Source organism: Leptopilina heterotoma, unplaced genomic scaffold (assembly GCF_015476425.1).
Source record: "Leptopilina heterotoma isolate Lh14 unplaced genomic scaffold, ASM1547642v1 Lhet_92, whole genome shotgun sequence".
Taxonomy (NCBI): domain Eukaryota; kingdom Metazoa; phylum Arthropoda; class Insecta; order Hymenoptera; family Figitidae; genus Leptopilina; species Leptopilina heterotoma.
In genome coordinates this window covers 1593768-1610965 of record NW_025111199.1, presented here as the reverse complement: position 1 = coordinate 1610965, position 17198 = coordinate 1593768, and the positions used below count along the sequence as shown (strand labels likewise).

General features: G+C 34.3%; 1 protein-coding gene across 1 annotated transcript; it reads left to right on the top strand.

Moving 5' to 3' along the window:
• Positions 1-240: 240 nt before the first annotated feature.
• On the top strand, positions 241-1599 carry LOC122512018. The gene has a single exon (XM_043627621.1). The coding sequence runs from the start codon at positions 241-243 to the stop codon at positions 1597-1599; it is 1359 nt and encodes a 452-aa protein (XP_043483556.1).
• The last annotated feature ends 15599 nt before the right edge of the window (positions 1600-17198 follow it).

The following is a 17198-nucleotide window of genomic DNA, read 5'->3' as shown; positions in this document are numbered from 1 at the left end:
GTTTGCTGAATGTTGATGGGTCTCAGGTGGCGAACAGGGGTACTGACGAGGAGCATGGCTAAGTTGCACACAGGCATCTCACTAATCCAAGAACCATGGTTAGTAAGAGGTGTCATTAGGGGGCTTGGTGGGGCTGGTCTAGTTTGTTACAGGGACTGCAGAGCTGCCAAACCCAGAGCGTGCATTCTTACTAAGAGTGTCAACCCAACTCCACTATTGGATCTGTGTTCAGGGGACCTAATGGTGGTGGTAACTAACCTGGAGGGTATAGGTAAGACGGTCGTAGGATCGGCATATTTTCCATATGATAATAAAAATAATCCGCCAATTGAAGTTCGTAGGTTGGTGGACTACTGTATGGAAAAGGGACTTCCTCTGCTGCTGGGCTGCGATGCAAACTCACAACATACGGTGTGGGGGAGCTCAAAGGACAACCAGAGAGGACAGGAGCTACTGGAATATCTAATCGGAACGAATCTAGATATTCTCAACACGGGTTCGACCCCGACTTTTAGCAATGCGATTAGGCAGGAAGTGATTGATATCACTCTCTGCTCCAAAAACATTGGAAATAAGGTAAGAAGATGGAAAGTTTCTAATGAACCTTCTCTTTCTGATCATTCACAGATAGTCTTCGAGGTGGAGTCTGCGGTCCGATCCGAAACTAAGTGGATTCGTAATGTGTGCTGGTGGAATGAGAGACTAGAACATCACAGGAGAGAAACCAGGAGACTCTTTAAGCGTGCCAAGAAAAGGCGCACGACTAATGGTTGGTCTGATTTTATGAAAATGAGAGACGACTACAGAAATGAAGTAAGGAAAGCAAAACAAGACAGTTTGAATGCTTTCTGCTCTAGCATCGAAAAAGGGAAAGAGGCGGCCAGATTGGATAAGCTGCTCGCTAAGAACCCTGATGCAATTCTGGGCACTTTAATGTTGCCGGACGGGACTTTCTCTGAGTCGGACGATGGAACCTTGGCTTGCCTGGTCCAGGAACACTTCCCAGGCTTTTCGAGGTCTGGGGAGGGCGGATCCGATCCTGAGCCGCCGACAAATCTTCCGCAGGCTGATTACCGGTCGCGGAGGCAGTTGGCTAACAAGATTGTGACTGCCGAGAGGATCAGATGGGCCACGGAATCTTTCAGCCGTTACAAGTCTCCGGGTCCTGATGGCGTCTACCCAGTCCTCTTGCAAAGAGCGATGGATGAGGCTGTTGGACCATTGGTAAGGCTTGCTAGGGCGAGTCTGACTCTGGGATACGTACCGATAGCGTGGATGGGTACAAAAGTTGTATTCATACCTAAAGCGGGCAAGAACGGTTATACCTCACCGAAGGATTTCCGTACTATTAGCCTTACATCCTTTATCCTAAAATTAGTTGAAAGGTTGGTGGATAGATATATTCGCAGTGAGATTTTGGAGCGGTTCCCGCTACAAAAGGATCAATATGCGTATAGAGCGGGATGCTCTACGGAAACAGCTCTGGCTAGAGCAGTAGACCTAATTGACGGGCAACTGCATAACGGGGGCGGTGCGTACAACTCCTACTGCTGCCCTTGGTGCCCTCTTGGGGCTAGAACCCTTACACCTTACAATTAAAGCAGCGGCGGTTAAGGCTGCCCTGCGGTTAAGTGGTCCTGTGGGCTGCAGGGAGGTGGGCAGATGGCGTCTCCCAAAGAAATTGGTGAGAATCCCCCTTCTAAGTATGATTAGGGACAGAACTGTCCCTTTGTACCTCTTCGACAAAAAGTATAGGATTAATATACCTAGTAGAGAAGATTGGATAAATGGACTGACAAGTATTCCAACTGACTGTGAAGTCTGGTACACAGATGGATCAAAAGGTGGGAATGGAGTTGGTGCAGGAATCTATCATGTAACCTCCCAAGTGGGACACTCCTTTAAGGGGACTTTCTGGTTTAGAATTGACAAAAAAGGAAGGTTTTAAAACTTTTATTGTAAGAACAGTATTAAAGAAATTGTAAAAACTATTTTTGGACATTGTAGCACATTGCGTAGAGAAAATTTAAAAAATATGTTTGAGTGTATTTAGTTTAATTTCATAGCTGTAGGTGGCGTCTTCCAAAAGATACCTTTTTTTTGGTACGTTAGATTCCGGGCAACCTGTAATACATAAATTCAAGTTCCAAACGGGAATCTCTTCATAAGGATTTATTCTTGTGCCTAAACCTCAAAAACGATTTTTTTAAAGGTTTTTTTATTTTATATGTACATTTTTCTCAAAAACTCGCAAAAACGCCGTGTTTTTGGGTCAATTTACCTCCATATAAAAACACAGGCGGTAGAAATATGAGTTTTTAGAGGTTTAGGCACCAGTTTTTTAAATAAAGAATCGAAAATTTTTTGGAATTTCAAAATCGGTTCGGTAGATTTCGAGAAAAGCTCTGTACCAGTTTGAAAAATGAGTTTTCGAGAAAAACGCGTTTAAAGTTTTCATAACATAATTCATTGAGTCATGAATATCAAACAACTTTTTATTACAAACAGAACTTCGTATCCCGCTGTTTTTGGGGTCGCTGATTACGAATTTGATGTCCGTTTTGGAAAATCCAAAATGGCGGATCCAATATGGCGGACGAAAAAATAAAAATTCAACCGGATTTGCTTAAAACTTGCTACTCGGGGGTTTTTGGGGTCGCTGATTACGAATTTGATGTTAGTTTTTGAAAATACAAAATGGCGGATCCAATATGACGGACGAAAAAATAAAAATTCAACCGGATTTGCTTAAAACTTGTTACTCGGGGGTTTTTGGGGTCGCTGATTACGAATTCATTCAACAATATCTGCTTTTGGCAGCCCCCAATAGCATATCTTTAGATTCTATAGCATTTTTTTCAGTGTATATGTATTTAAAACGTTCCTAGAACGTTAATGTTTTGTGCCTATATTCATAACTAGCAATCTCCAAAGGCCACAAGTAACCATTTTCAACTAAATTTAATTAATTTCTTAATCTTTGTCCGCCATATTAGATCCGCCATTTTGTATTTTCAAAAACTGACGTCAAATTCGTAATCAGCGACCCCAAAAACCCCTGAGTAACCAGTTTCAAGCAAATTCAGTTCATTTTCAATTTTCGCGTCCGCCATATTGGATCCGCAATTTTGAATTTAAAAAATCTGATGCTAGATTCGTATTCAGCGACACCAAAAACCCCCGAGTAACGAGTTTTATGAATTCTTTTAATTTTCTAAATCTTGAAAATAGGGTGAATGATGGCCCGGTCTTAAATTAAAAATATTTATATATTTAACAATTTTATGGTATCTATATAGATGGGAACGTTTTAGGTTATTATTATTACTATTATTCATTTTTTTATTATTTTATTATTTAATTGTTTTGCTTCCCTGTATCAACCTAGCTTATAAACCTTGCCCGCCATAAATTGCACACTTGCGGAAGGTTTCAATGCACATTAAAATAATTATTGAAACAACTGATTTAAGATTGGAATTGTAACAATCTTTTTAAGGGTTACAAAATAGAATGGAATTTCTATTTTTGAAATGCCCATTATTCCAGCTCACATTAATCTTATTTTTTTTAAGATTAATTCGAAAAACAAAATTGAAAATTATTATAATAATTAAAAGAATATTAAAAATATTCTCTTCTGGGAATAAAGTTGTTGCAACATAGTGCATTGAACCGATTCCTGTAAAATGCAAGCCCAGCAGTTTTGGCATGGCAACAGGTCCAACGCCCTGTCCCCACCTTTCCATATTTCTTAAGGAAGTAAAACTATAAAAGCACATTAATTAGACATCTAAATTGTTCAGTACGGTTTCCCACAGCACAGAGACTCGAACTCTGTCGGAGTAAAAATATTTCCTATAATGTTCCCGTCCGGTACCGAGGACCCAAATTGGTTGTGTGCTTACACGAACAATTTGGTCGGACGTTAAATAAAACACCAACTTACTCCGAAGTCCACGGAGGCCGTTTTCAAAATTTGAGACAGTGAAGAAAAATTTATTTAAAATAATATTTTATTTTTAGATTTTATTTTCTTGTTGAAAGACCAGTCGGTTTCGAAAAGTTACCGCGTCCGCCCTGTTTTCAAAGGTTTGAAAAATTTAAGAATATAGTAAACTCTAAAAACAATTGTGCACGTGTGTGTGGTGAAGTATCTTCGCCCGTCGGAAGAATTCTGGCGGTAGACTTAAGGTTCCAGAACGGGTAAGTACTGTATCGTTCTGGTTAGTTTTACCCCATCCTCCTTTCTTGTATTGTTTGAGAGGCGGATGGATTCTTTCTTTGGATTACAATAAATCATAACTTTTACTCTTCATTTTCTTTCTATTAATTTCCTATAGTCTCTTTACCCCCCCCCCTAATTAATTTTCTGAATTTTTGGCAACTAGGAAACACGAATCCCAGTAAGATAAATAGAGCTCACGCTCTGGCAGTTTGATTTCCTCCAACAAACTTGAAAATAGGGCCATCTCAAAAGCCCAAAATAATAATTATAGTTAAATTAACTATATTAATTATTTTAAATATTTTTTCGTTCGTAACAGTCGCTGATGACGATTTCTATGACAGTTTTTCAAAATTCAAAATGGAGGGTCCATTATGTCAAATATTTTTATTTTAATTTTGGATTTTCTTGAAAATTATCACTCGGGGGTTTACTGGGTCGCTGATGACGAATCGGATATCTGTTTTTAAAAATTCAAAATGTCGGATCCAATATGACGGACATTTTAAAAAAAAAATTCTGTTTTTATCATAAAAGCAGAACAAATTTTACAAATGCCGGTTTCATAGAACAGCTATAAAAAGAGTCCAAAAATTGAAATTCCATTGAAATGTCCTATCTCATTTCACCTTGCCAATAAGTTCATGGGTGAAGTGGATCTCCACGGTATGTCATCTTGGATCCGCAATTTTGAATTTTGAAAAACTAACATCGGATTTATCATCAGCGACCCCGAAAACCCCCTAATGATAATTTTCAAGCGAATTCGAAATTTTTTTACAAAATGTCTGACAGATTGGATCCGCCATTTTGAATTTTGAAAAACCGACATCATATTCGTAATCAGCGACCTCGAAAACTCCTGAGTAACAAATTGCAGGTAAATTAGATCAATTTTTAAAAATCCGTCCGCCATATTGGATCCGACATTTTGAATTCTGAATAGCCGAGATCAGATTCGTAATCAGCGACCCCGAAAACCCCTGAGTAACAAGTTTCAGACAAATTGAACGATTTTTTATTCTTGGCATTCTGGGCACATTTAGTGTTTTTCAGTCGGCAGTTAAGGGGTTAATTTAATTATAATTTTTATAATCAATTTATAATTATTCTTTAATTTTTTCATGCCTAATTGTTTGAATATTAGAAATTCTCGTCACAACACTTTTGAGTGATCTAACTAAATCAAAATATCATCCCATCTAATAGAAAAAAATTGACAATAAATTTATATTGTTAATTAAATCATAATTTTTATAATAAATTTATAACCTTACTTTAACTTTTCCATGCCAGAATTGTATTTTCCAATTGTTTGAAAATTAGAAATTCTAACTTTTTGAGCGGCACTGTATATAACTGATTAAAAAATTGGTTTCAGTCTCAGAACTCGCTACTTCAACTTTTGTTGCAGCTGAAAATGACAATCTAATTGAAATGACCCATATACGAATCTCTTATTTGATTGTTTTGGTTACTTCTGAGGTCATGGACTAATACCCGTTCTACCATGCGTGTGTAGTATACCTGTCGCATGTACACAGATACACAGATAAATGATATTCTTACCTGTACACAGGTAGATCACTAAATCCCAATCATCACCTATCATTGTAAAAGCAAATCCCTTTTTAGTTGGGAGCAGAATAGTGGCTAAATGACACTTTAATGTTTGTCAAAACATTTATATTTACTTTTCTTAACGATAATCTGATTATTTCGTCCCAAAAGTCAGTTTTTCATCCTTAATATTTGTACTTAACTTTTTCAGAATTTGTAAGAAAATTTAAATTTTGACTTTTGCATGAAGTTTGAAGACTTATTTCGGTACTTAAAAATCAATATAAAAATTCATCAATCATTATTTCTAATGTTTTCATATGCGCTCTATCGAATGACGTTATAAAAAAATAAAAAATTTATAAACTACAAAGTTATTAATGTTTTTTTAAAAAAGGCTGATTTTTTCAAATTCTTCTACTACGAAATAGCAGAAAAAAATTTTAAATGTTACAAATAACGTGACATAAATATATATGTCACACGATAGGACTGTAGAGAAAATTAAAACTTAAAAGGTCGGCTCAAAAATGGAGTCTGAAATTTAAAAATTTTTGCAAAACTTACCCGATTGGACGAATTGTTAAAAGTGTTTAGATTAGATTGAAACTTGTTACTCGGAATATTAGGAGTCGCTGATCACGAATCTAAAGTCCAATTTAAAAAATTCAAAATGGCGGATCCAATATGGCTTACAACTTGTTACTGGGGGTTTTTTGGGGTCGCTAATTATGAATCTAAAATTAAATTTTCAAAATGGCGGGCAAATTTTCAAAAACTCATTAGACTCGTTTGAAACTTGTTACTCTGGGGTTTTTGGGACCGTTGATCACGAATCTAAAGTCCAATTTTTAAAATTCATAATGGCGGATTCAATATAGGGGGCTCATTTTAAAAACTCATTTGAAACTTGTTACTCGGGGGTTTTTGGGTGTCGACGATCACGAATCTGAAGTCCAGTTTTCAAAATTCATATTGGTGGAATGAGTTTTTGAAAATTTGTCCCCCATATTGAATCCGCCATTATGAATTTTGATAATTAGACTTTAGATTTGTGATCAACGACCCCAAAAACCCCCGAGTAACAAGTTCGTAACGAATCTAATGAGTTTTTAAACATTTTTCCGCCATTTTGAATTTTGATAATTGAATTGCAGATTCATAATTATCGACCCCAAAAACCCTCGAGTATCAAGTTTCAAGCGAATCTAATAAGCTTTTAGAAAGGTTGAAAGCTTGAAACTTGTTAGTCGGGGACATTAAAGGTCGCTGATTTCGAATCTGAAGTCCAATTTGTAAGAAATTCCAAATGTCGTATCCAATACGTCGGATATCTTTTCTAAAAACTCATTAGATACGCTTGAAACTTGTTAGTCAGGGGTTTGTGGGATTGCTAATTATGAATAGAGCAATTCCATGTCAAGTGATCAACGAGTTTTCGACATTGTTAGCAATTTTATTTAAACTTTTTTTCCTTGTAGCTATAAGGATAAGATATGATAAAGTGAAGACCATTTTGAAAATTTCGAAAAATTTTGAAAATTTGTTGTAAAAATGACATGATGACGGTCGCGAGTTGTTGAAATACGATAATGACGGTAGCTATTGGCTGAAATAATTTCAAATTTTTGTGCGCGCGCAGTTTTGAAGTTCTTATTTATTCCACGTGGTCGAGTGCCAGTATTATATATGATGAATAATACAAAGTTTTACAGATTACAAAGTGAAGAACACGTGTTTTTTTCTTAAAAATTCTTCATCATTCTTAAAAACATTCTTAATATATAGCATGATAAACAGTGAAAAGTGACAAAACTATAAAAAAATATATAAAATATCATAAGTGATCAAAAGTGAAAAAAGTTTTGTGATTAAAATAAGGGTAAGAAGGATATAGGTATAATTTTTTAAAAATTATGTGAAATACTACTTTTTAGTGATAAAAATAATTTTTTCTTTTTGTAAGTAATTGCAATTAATAAATAAATATCTTTCCCATCTAAGTCACTAAAACATAATCTATTTTTTCAGCAATTAACCCTTTCAGTCCCAGTGGTCGATATATCGACCACCTTTTAAGCCAACGATTTTTTGAACATAACTTAAAGGAAATCTTTAAGTAATTGCAGATTTCTTATTTTTATGTTTCTACCAATAGGGTTTAGTAGTTTGTTAACAAATTGATCTATATTTTTTATGTTTTTCGTTATTAACAAACCTATACACGGCAACGCATTATTTCAGGTTAAACTTGACTGTAATAAAAGTAAATCAGTAACATATACTTAAAATTATAATTGTTTTCTGAATTCTCGGGGTTTGCTGAATATTGATCTAAAATCATATATGCAAATTTAAAATGGTGGATTCAATATGTTATAATTGTTATATGTTCCTAAATTAAGGTTTTCTTTTGTCCCAAATGACAAAGAGTGAGCGCGCGACGCGCGCCGTTTGGTTCTAGTAACTAATCAAAATTTAAAGTATTTAAATGGTTAATTCAGGCCCTCCAAGGTCTAATGCATTTCATTACGCCAAAGTTTAAGAATCTATTTAAGGTAACTAACCACCGGGGGCAGCACTTGAATTCACCACTACATACAAATGTCCTGACGGTGACATTCCTATTGCAATTGTGTACGTGCGCTAATGTGCTACTATAGATAGCAGTTTTAATAAATATTAAAAAGAATTGTTTTATTTATTGAATAAAAAGTGCCCTTATTAACACCAAAACTAAGAACACATTTCTTACCAATTTCAAACTAAATTTGTACTGCAAAAACAATAACTTAGATTCTTTTTAATAATATTTTTTTTTGCTTAGGGAATTTTGGGAAATCTGACTACAGATACCTTGGATTCTGCAACTTCAAGGTTATGTGGGGTTGGTACAATGAAACAAAAAGAAATATTAAAAGAAAAAGATAAATAAATAAATGTTATAATAAATTTAATAAACTGGCGACCTACTACCAGCTTGACCCACTAAAACCCGTAACCCTTCTTCTGGAGCCCTTTACCCTCCCTCGGAACTGTCGTAAGACTTTAGCCTTCGAGGGTGGCGCTCCAACTCTGTCGCTGATGCGACCTTCTCCCTTTCTCTGCGTTCCTCCTGCGTCCGTAGTTAAACAAATAATTAAAACTATTACAAAGTCCAAGCGAAATTCACAGCACAACAATAATAAAAAAAACAAATTTTTTAAGAAGTGTAAGAAGTCAAAAGATAAAATTGTAAACGGATATAAAAAAGAAAAAAAAAGTAAACACGTATATAATGTTAAAAAGATAAAACTGTATAAAGACGAATAAAAAACACAAAACAAATTAAAACATCTATATGGACAAATAAATCACAAAATAAATTAATAAAAAACAAACAAATTAAAAACTGTTTAAATCACGCATTTTGGCGGACGTCGAGATCATTCCTCGACATAACCGAGGATACGAAGTTCTCGACTTGCTCTTTTTAATACTTCTTATTTGCTTTTAGTTCTTGCGAGAGTCTATTTCGCATCCTGAAGGGCCGTCCTGAAGACTCCGCATCCTCCGCTGCCTGCAATATGGGTGGTTGACACCTTATTGCCAAACTTTTCTTTGCATAAAAAGCAACTTGGGCTCTTCTTACAGCTGGAGAACCTGTGAACGGCTTCACCGCACTTAAAGCACGCAGCCGATCTGTCCACCTTCTGGCATTTCGCTCCAATATGACCGTATCCCAAGCATCAATGACACCGGACGACCATTACTCTTTTTTTAATTCCTATCGCTTCCGACAACACTTTTTGCACCTCGGCTTCTTGGGTAAGGCAATCTAAATCACGGACCTCGAGTATAACTCTTCGATCCAACGACTGCACCTTACCCATGCATCCAACCGCTTTGGTGACGTCAGCGGTGAAAACGCCCTTGTCGGAGCCTCCTCTGATCTTAATCAGAAGGTCTCCCTTCTTTGTAGCTTTTGCTGCTAGTATTCTCGTATGGCAGTCGTCCGGGTTGACCTTTTTGCGAAGTTTACCCAGAACGTCAGCATACGTTAATCCTTGACCGACTAGGATTAGAACTGCGGATCTTTTTGACCCAATTCTTTCCATTTGAGGAATCTTTGGATCTGGTACTTCCGTTTCCATTGGAGGAGCTTCCTCCTTTTTCCTCTTATCGGTTTGGGTTCGAGTCTCCCCTGGACTGTCACCCTCTCGCTTCCGTTTTTGAGCATCTCTTAGGACGCTTTTGAGATTACGCTTATAGGAACGCTCTCTCTTTTCCTTACGGTCCTTGCGGTTTCACTCCGCCTTGCTGAGAACGCATGCTAAATCAACGTCCGACTCATCGGCTGAGACATGCTTTACTTTTGCCTCTTTCAACAGGACTTCCATGGCTCTGAGTCCAACTTTTACCGTCCTGTTGACATTCTTCTGAATGTCGCAAGATTTTATCATCTTTGCGACCTCCAACTTCATTTCGTCGAGGCAAGTCGCCTCCTCCTTTCTGAGCCGCGAGCATATCTCGCGAGTCTCTTCTATCGCCTCGTCGTCTACTTCTGAGTGGATAGCGCTATGTATGGTCTTTCCGCTACAACAGCTACAACAGCTGTATATTTATTACAAATTTTAGTAATGATGAAATTTATGATATAAACCTAAAAGTAGTTAAACAAAAACATGTAAAACTTATTAAATATACAATTTTTTATGATTGAATATAAAACAAGTATTTTTCTATAATATTTATTAAAATTGTTGGTTACTATTTAGCGCACGTACACAATTGCAAAATGTATGTCACCGACAGGACATTTGTAAGTAGTGGTGACTATAAGTGCTGCCCCCGGCGGTTAGTTACCCTAAATAGATTCTTAAACTTTGGCGTAACGAAATGCATTAGATCTTCGAGGGCCTGGGTTAATTGAATAAAACTTGGAATATATGAATTCTTAACTGATTAAAATTTAAGTTGATCAGTATTGCTATCAAAATTTTATTTTTATTTACAGTACGGTCGCGCTAATCCGACATTTGCTTTGCAAGAAAATGTCGAATTAGCGATTTGTCCGGATTACCGAGTACTTAAACAAACCTCTGTAGTTCGAACAAATTTTTCAACATACACTCTGTAATCCGACATTTAGATTTGTATATCCATAGTTATAATCTTGATGATCATTCTTTATTTCAATTTGTTTATTTGAGCACTACATATTTATATAAAATGTGTAAATAATAATTGAATTGTTTTATATAATAAAATATTAATATATAAATCGATAAATATTAGCAAGTGTAATTATTTTAACATATTGAGGTTTTCCGACGCGCCCCCCACTTATCTTAGGTGGGGGAAAACGGTCATCTTGATCGTTGTCGGATTACAAGGACTGTCGGATTAACCAGGTGTCGGATTAGCGCGACCGTACTGTATTTCACTAGAATGCAAAAGTTTGAAAATGTTTCCAATTTATAAAAAAATAATTATGTATTTTAATTTAAATTTTTTTAGTACTTTTAATGAACTTTATTCTTTTTCCTTCTGATTTTAAAGTAAACACTAACTAATCATTAATGTATTATAAATATGAATAATAACAGATATTTTTTAATGTTAAAGATATAATATTGCATTAAAGTAATAAGCAAGAAAAATATATAACTGAAAAACGAAGACGCAGTACAAAAAAATTTTAAAATTATACAATTCAAAAATAATATTTAATTATCCCAAAAAGTGAAAATGTTGCAAAAGAAAAACTGAAAAGATAAATTAATAAGTATACTATATACAAAATTAAAGAGCGGCCTCAGTCACTTATAGAGATTCTCGCACGTACAGAGGTTTAAGCGTGCCCTTTTTCACTCATAGAGATTGAATCAACTCAATCTACAAATGATAATACCAAATTTACTAAATTCTTTAATTTATTTGTAAAAATTTTATGAAAAAGTGATTTGTCCATTTACACAAATCAGGGACCGTCACGGAATCAAAACAAAATTAAAAAATAATTTTGTTTTGATTCGGATATGGGTACCAGAATCAAAATTCCACTCTATTTAGTTCTGATTCCAATATCAAAATCAAAATTCAACTCTATTTCGTTTTGGTTTTTTTATCAAAATTAAAATTCAACTCTATTTCGTTTTGGTTCCAATATCAAAATCAAAATTCAACTCTATTTCGTTTTGGTTTCAATATCAAAATCAAAATTCCATTCTATTTCGTTTTGGTTATAATATCAAAATCAAAATTCTATTCTATTTAGTTTTGGTTCCAATATCAAAATCAAAATTCTTTTTTTTTTAATTTTGATAAAATACTACTGCGCATGTATAAGTCTCATTGAACCTAAATTTTGTTGCAAATGTCAAATATATCATAAGATAATATCGTTTTTACATACGAAATCTGAAATAGAATTCGAATCGACTTCTGTTTCTATAAGAAAACCGAATTGCAGTATTATAATATCAGAATCAAAATAGGAAGTAAATTTTGTTTCGTTAACGTATCAGAATCAATATAGGAAGTGAATTTTGTTTCGTTACATTATCGGAATCAAAATAGGAAGTGAATTTTGGTTCGTAACAGTATCAGAATCAAAATAGAAAGTGAATTTTGTTTCGTTACAGTATCGGAATCAAAATAGAAAGTAAATTTTGTTTCGTTACAGTATCGGAATCAAAATAGAAAGTGAATTTTGTTTCGTTACATTATCGGAATCAAAATAGAAAGTAAATTTTGTTTCGTTACTGTATCAGAATCAAAATACATTAATAATTTCGTTTTGTTTTGGAATATCGTAACGAAATCAAAATTTGATTTCCGTGACGGTCCCTGACACAAATATTAATTGAGTGAACTTCTATTAAAATTTGAATTACTCTTTACTTACTTCTATTGCCTAGTAGAATATTTATATGAAGAAAATATTTTCACTTACAGAGGTTGGAGACATGCTCCTGTCACTTATAAAGGTCTACTTAAGAAAAATAATCACTTATAGAGGTTCAAGGAGCGCTTCATTCACTAATAGAGGTCTAGCAAAGAAAAAATATCGGTCACTTACAGATTCTCACTTTTAGAGATTTGTATATGGGAAAATGAAGGGACCTGGCGATTGCCGTCTCTAATAGAGGTCTTTCACTTATCAGGTTTCACTTAGCCAGGTTCAACTGTAAAAGAAAAAGATAAAGACTAAAATAATAACTAAATACCCCCGCCGATGGTTGTCCACTACCGAAAATCATCGATGTCTTTGATGTGCTGGGAGAAGCTCGTCCACTGCCAAATGTCATTGATTTCTTTTATGTGCTGGGAGAAGTGGATCCACTGCCGAACATCATTGATATTTTTGATGGGCTGGGAGAAGTGGGTTCGCTGCCAGGCACGACTGGCATCTTTGATATGTTCGGTAGACCTTGTCGTGGTGGCGAGTCTTTTCACTAAAGGACAACCAACTCAGCACAAATCATGAAAATGAGCGGTAAAAAAATGATTACCTGCAGGGTAATGCTTCGGCTAAATTCCTCTCCAGTTCCGATCGTCAAGCGCATGGCGTGGATGCAGGAGGGCAAAAACGCTTTAAAGACTCCACAGATCATCCTGGAAAGAATCGAAGTAGACAAAAGTGGTGTACTGGGACCCAGAAGAGATAGCGATTCAAGTGTGGGCAGCTGCATTAGCGTTTTCAGCAACGCTTCTGCTGATGCTATCGCTATTGATAATCAGGACAGGAACACTTGTATTAAGCTGCGAGAGGAGGAGGCGGCTTGCATTGAAAAGATCGAAGAAGAAGTACGCAAGATACTGGAGTCCTGCAAGGTACAGACGATCGTCAATATGACGATAGAAAATGGTCTAAAGAACCTGACAGAATTTGTACAGGAGGTTAGAAAGAAACATGAAGCCGCGAATGAGCAGGATGCGCGCTTCTACCACAGTATGTCCATTTCGGAAGAAATGCGAGAGGATAGGAAGTGAAGACGAGAGCGATCACTTTTGTGTCATAAATTATATTAACTATTCATAACTTATTCACTTAATTATTTACTTCGCGATTTAGTAGCTATATTTCGTCGATCAACGGTGAAAACGAAAAGACACAGGTAAAGTAATAGATAAGAGACATCATCATGGTTAAAAATTCTAGGTTAGTTTTAATGTGTATTTACAGTAGCGACAGAAGCCAAAGCAGTAGAAAAAATGTAGCCAATTACAATGAGCGCTCTTGTAACAAACAGTTAATATACCACAAGAAACTGATTACACAGGTCCACAAAAAAAATCGATGAAAGGTTCCCTTGACCAAACATAGTGTATTATATGTATTTTGGGCCGCTGAAACCGAATCTGAAGTCCTTTTTGCTCTATCACGTCAGAATTTTTTCCTAACCTCAAAATACATGTTGGATTTTGCATAACACAAAAAAATTTAAAAATATTAACGGATTTAGCCTTACTTTGGGATAGAGGTGTTTTGAGGGATACCTGATTACGAAATTAAAGGCAAATTTTCAAAATACAAAATGACGGATCCAATATGACCGTCAAAATTTTCGAAATATTCTTGAATTTTCAGAAAATTCTTCAATTCTCAAGAAATTTTTCAATTTTTATAAAATTTTGTATTGAGGGTTTTTCGAGGTCACTCATTACGAAATGAAAGATAAATTTTTAAAATAGAAAATGGCGGTCAGAAAAAAAAATTTTGAGTTTTCATAAAACTTTGTCTGAGGGGTTTCTAGGGTCGCTGATCACTTATTTAAAGTCAGATTTTCAATATACAAAATAGCAAATCCTATATTGCTGTCGGATTATTACAAAACTTAGTATCTGTGAGTTTTTGAGCTCGCTAACTGTGATTTTGAAATCAGATCACCCACCAATGTAGAGCTGCGGTTGCTTGATGACGACGCCTGTGGGCCCGCTTTCTTACCCTGTCCAGCCGTCGATACTGGGGTTCCGACTCCCTGCATCGTACTTTTTTTTCGTGTGCCTACCATGACGGCGTAAAGGTGAGTCTAAAATGGGATCAGTGTCAGGTACACGTACAACTAAATCCATTGCAGACTCACCTTAAGGAGCGTGATGCAGGGAGCCGGATCACGGAACAACTCCGTTGCCCGCCGTCACCACGTGGAGGTGCCCTGGTTGCAGGCTCACGATATAATTTGTGGGCAGCGGCCCTAAATCTTCTAGATACCAAGTTTTGTGAACATTAAAGAAATTTCTATGAATCAGACAGCCATATTGGATTCGCTATTTTGTAGTTTGATAATCTGACTTTAAATAAGTGATCAGCGACCCCAAAAACCTCTCGGTACCAAGTTTTATGAAAATTCAAGAGTTTCTTTTTATCGCTATTTTGTATTTTGAAAATGTACCTTTAATTTCGTAATCAGGGACCCCTCACAACCCCTCTATCCCAAAATTAAGCTAAATCCGTAAATCTTTTTAAATTTTTTTCTATCACGCAAAATCCGACATGTATTTTGAGGTTAGGAAAAAATCCTGACGTGATGGAGCCAAACGGACTTCAGATTCGGTTTCAGCGGCCCAAAATATATATAATATGCAGGGTCAGACCAGCTCAACTGTGTTAAAAAAATTTCATTGATTTTCTAAAATGTTAAAACTTTTATCAAAATCGGTAGTTCACAACAAAACAAAAAAACACTTTTAACTGTTTTTTGAAATTTTAAATTTTTGTTATTGTTTTTGCATTAACAAAATAGTACAAAATTTTTAAAAAAAATTAATAACTCAAAAACCGTTTACAATAAATTAATGAAACTTACACTGATTACACAAAATTGTTCACTCTTTTAAAAGAAAATATTTGCAAGATTGTAAATTTAAAAATTCCATATTTTTAATAACAATTTTATAAACAATTTCAATTATTTACGTGTTCTACCCCTCCAATTGCAATGAAACTCATAGGAAGTGTACTCAGTAGTCTCTTCTTGAAGCCCCAAAAAAAAAATTTTGGTATTTTCAATTTGGAATGTACATAACGAATTTTTTATTAAAAACGCGTGCCAACTCCACAGTGGAAAAAAGTTGATTGTCATGGACAATTCAGTCTAGAGGTTACAAATATTATTTGTTTTTATTAATTTTTTTTAAATGAAAGTTTATAAAATTGCGCACCAATCTGTGGCGGTAGAATTTTGAAAACTGTTTTAAAAAAAATTTTTATTTAACAAAAATAAGAAAAAAATTTACAAAATATTAGTTAACAAATGTGTAGCATTCATATTTTTTTAAGTTAAGATATCAGATTTGATCTGATCGGTGGGCAATATTATAAACTATGAGTTTCATTGCAATTGGAGGGGTAGAACACGTAAATAATTGAAATTGTTTATAAAATTGTTATTAAAAATATGGAATTTTTAAATTTACAATCTTGCAAATATTTTCTTTTAAAAGAGTGAGCAATTTTGTATAATCAGTGTAAGTTTCATTAATTTATTGTAAACGGTTTTTGAGTTATTAATTTTTTTTTTTAATTTTGTATTATTTTGTTAATGCAAAAACAATAACAAAAATTTAAAAAAACGGTTAAAAGCGTTTTATCTAAAGTTGTGGTTTTTAAAACTATTTTATTATTTTGGTGTATCAAAATGAGTGTAACTCACGTTTGTGTGCAAAACATAATCTCAAAGAAGAGTGAAGTAATAAGTTCCTAAAAAGGGAATTAGAGTCTTTGTTCTACAAAGTAAAAAATCACAATCAACAGAATTGGAGGCCCATGTGCATTATGTAGGAAGTAAGTATAAACGAAGTGTTTATTATAACTAATATAAAATAGTTACTTTTATTCAGCATACTTATGTTCAATTATTTTGCTATTTTATCTATTACTTAATATTTATTACTCTTTTTTTATTTCATTTTTTATTACATATAAATGTACACATGTGTGTACAAAAAGTTAAAAACTTCCTGCATTTTTTACTGAAATATCCGCACGTGTAAATCCTGTATAGATTATAATGTAAATAAATTTCCTGTGGCAGATTTAATGTGGTTTATATTACAATAAAAGTGCATTATTGAAGATTAAGTAATTTTAGTAAATTTAGTCTTATTTTATTTTTTATTTTATTACATCCTACATTTTTAAGCACTTTAATTAAACATTTTACTCACCATTCGTACAATCGTTTGTGTTTGTTTTAATTTTTTTTATTTGTAATGTTTTTACAGGGATTAAATAGTGTCATCTTTTTACCGGAAATTCTTACACCAAATTAAAAAAGTTTTATTATTTTAATTTGATAATAAAAAATCGTTTTTTATTTCAATTTTTATAGATATTTAGGTACTGTTTTCAAAATTCGAATTAGTTAAAAATAATTAATTTGATAGTAAAAAATCAGTCACTGATTCAAATAATGTATTAAAT

Coding starts and splice junctions, on each gene's coding strand:
- LOC122512018 (XM_043627621.1), top strand. CDS start 241: ATGGTGGTGGTAACTAACCTGGAGGGTATAGGTAAGACGGTCGTAGGA.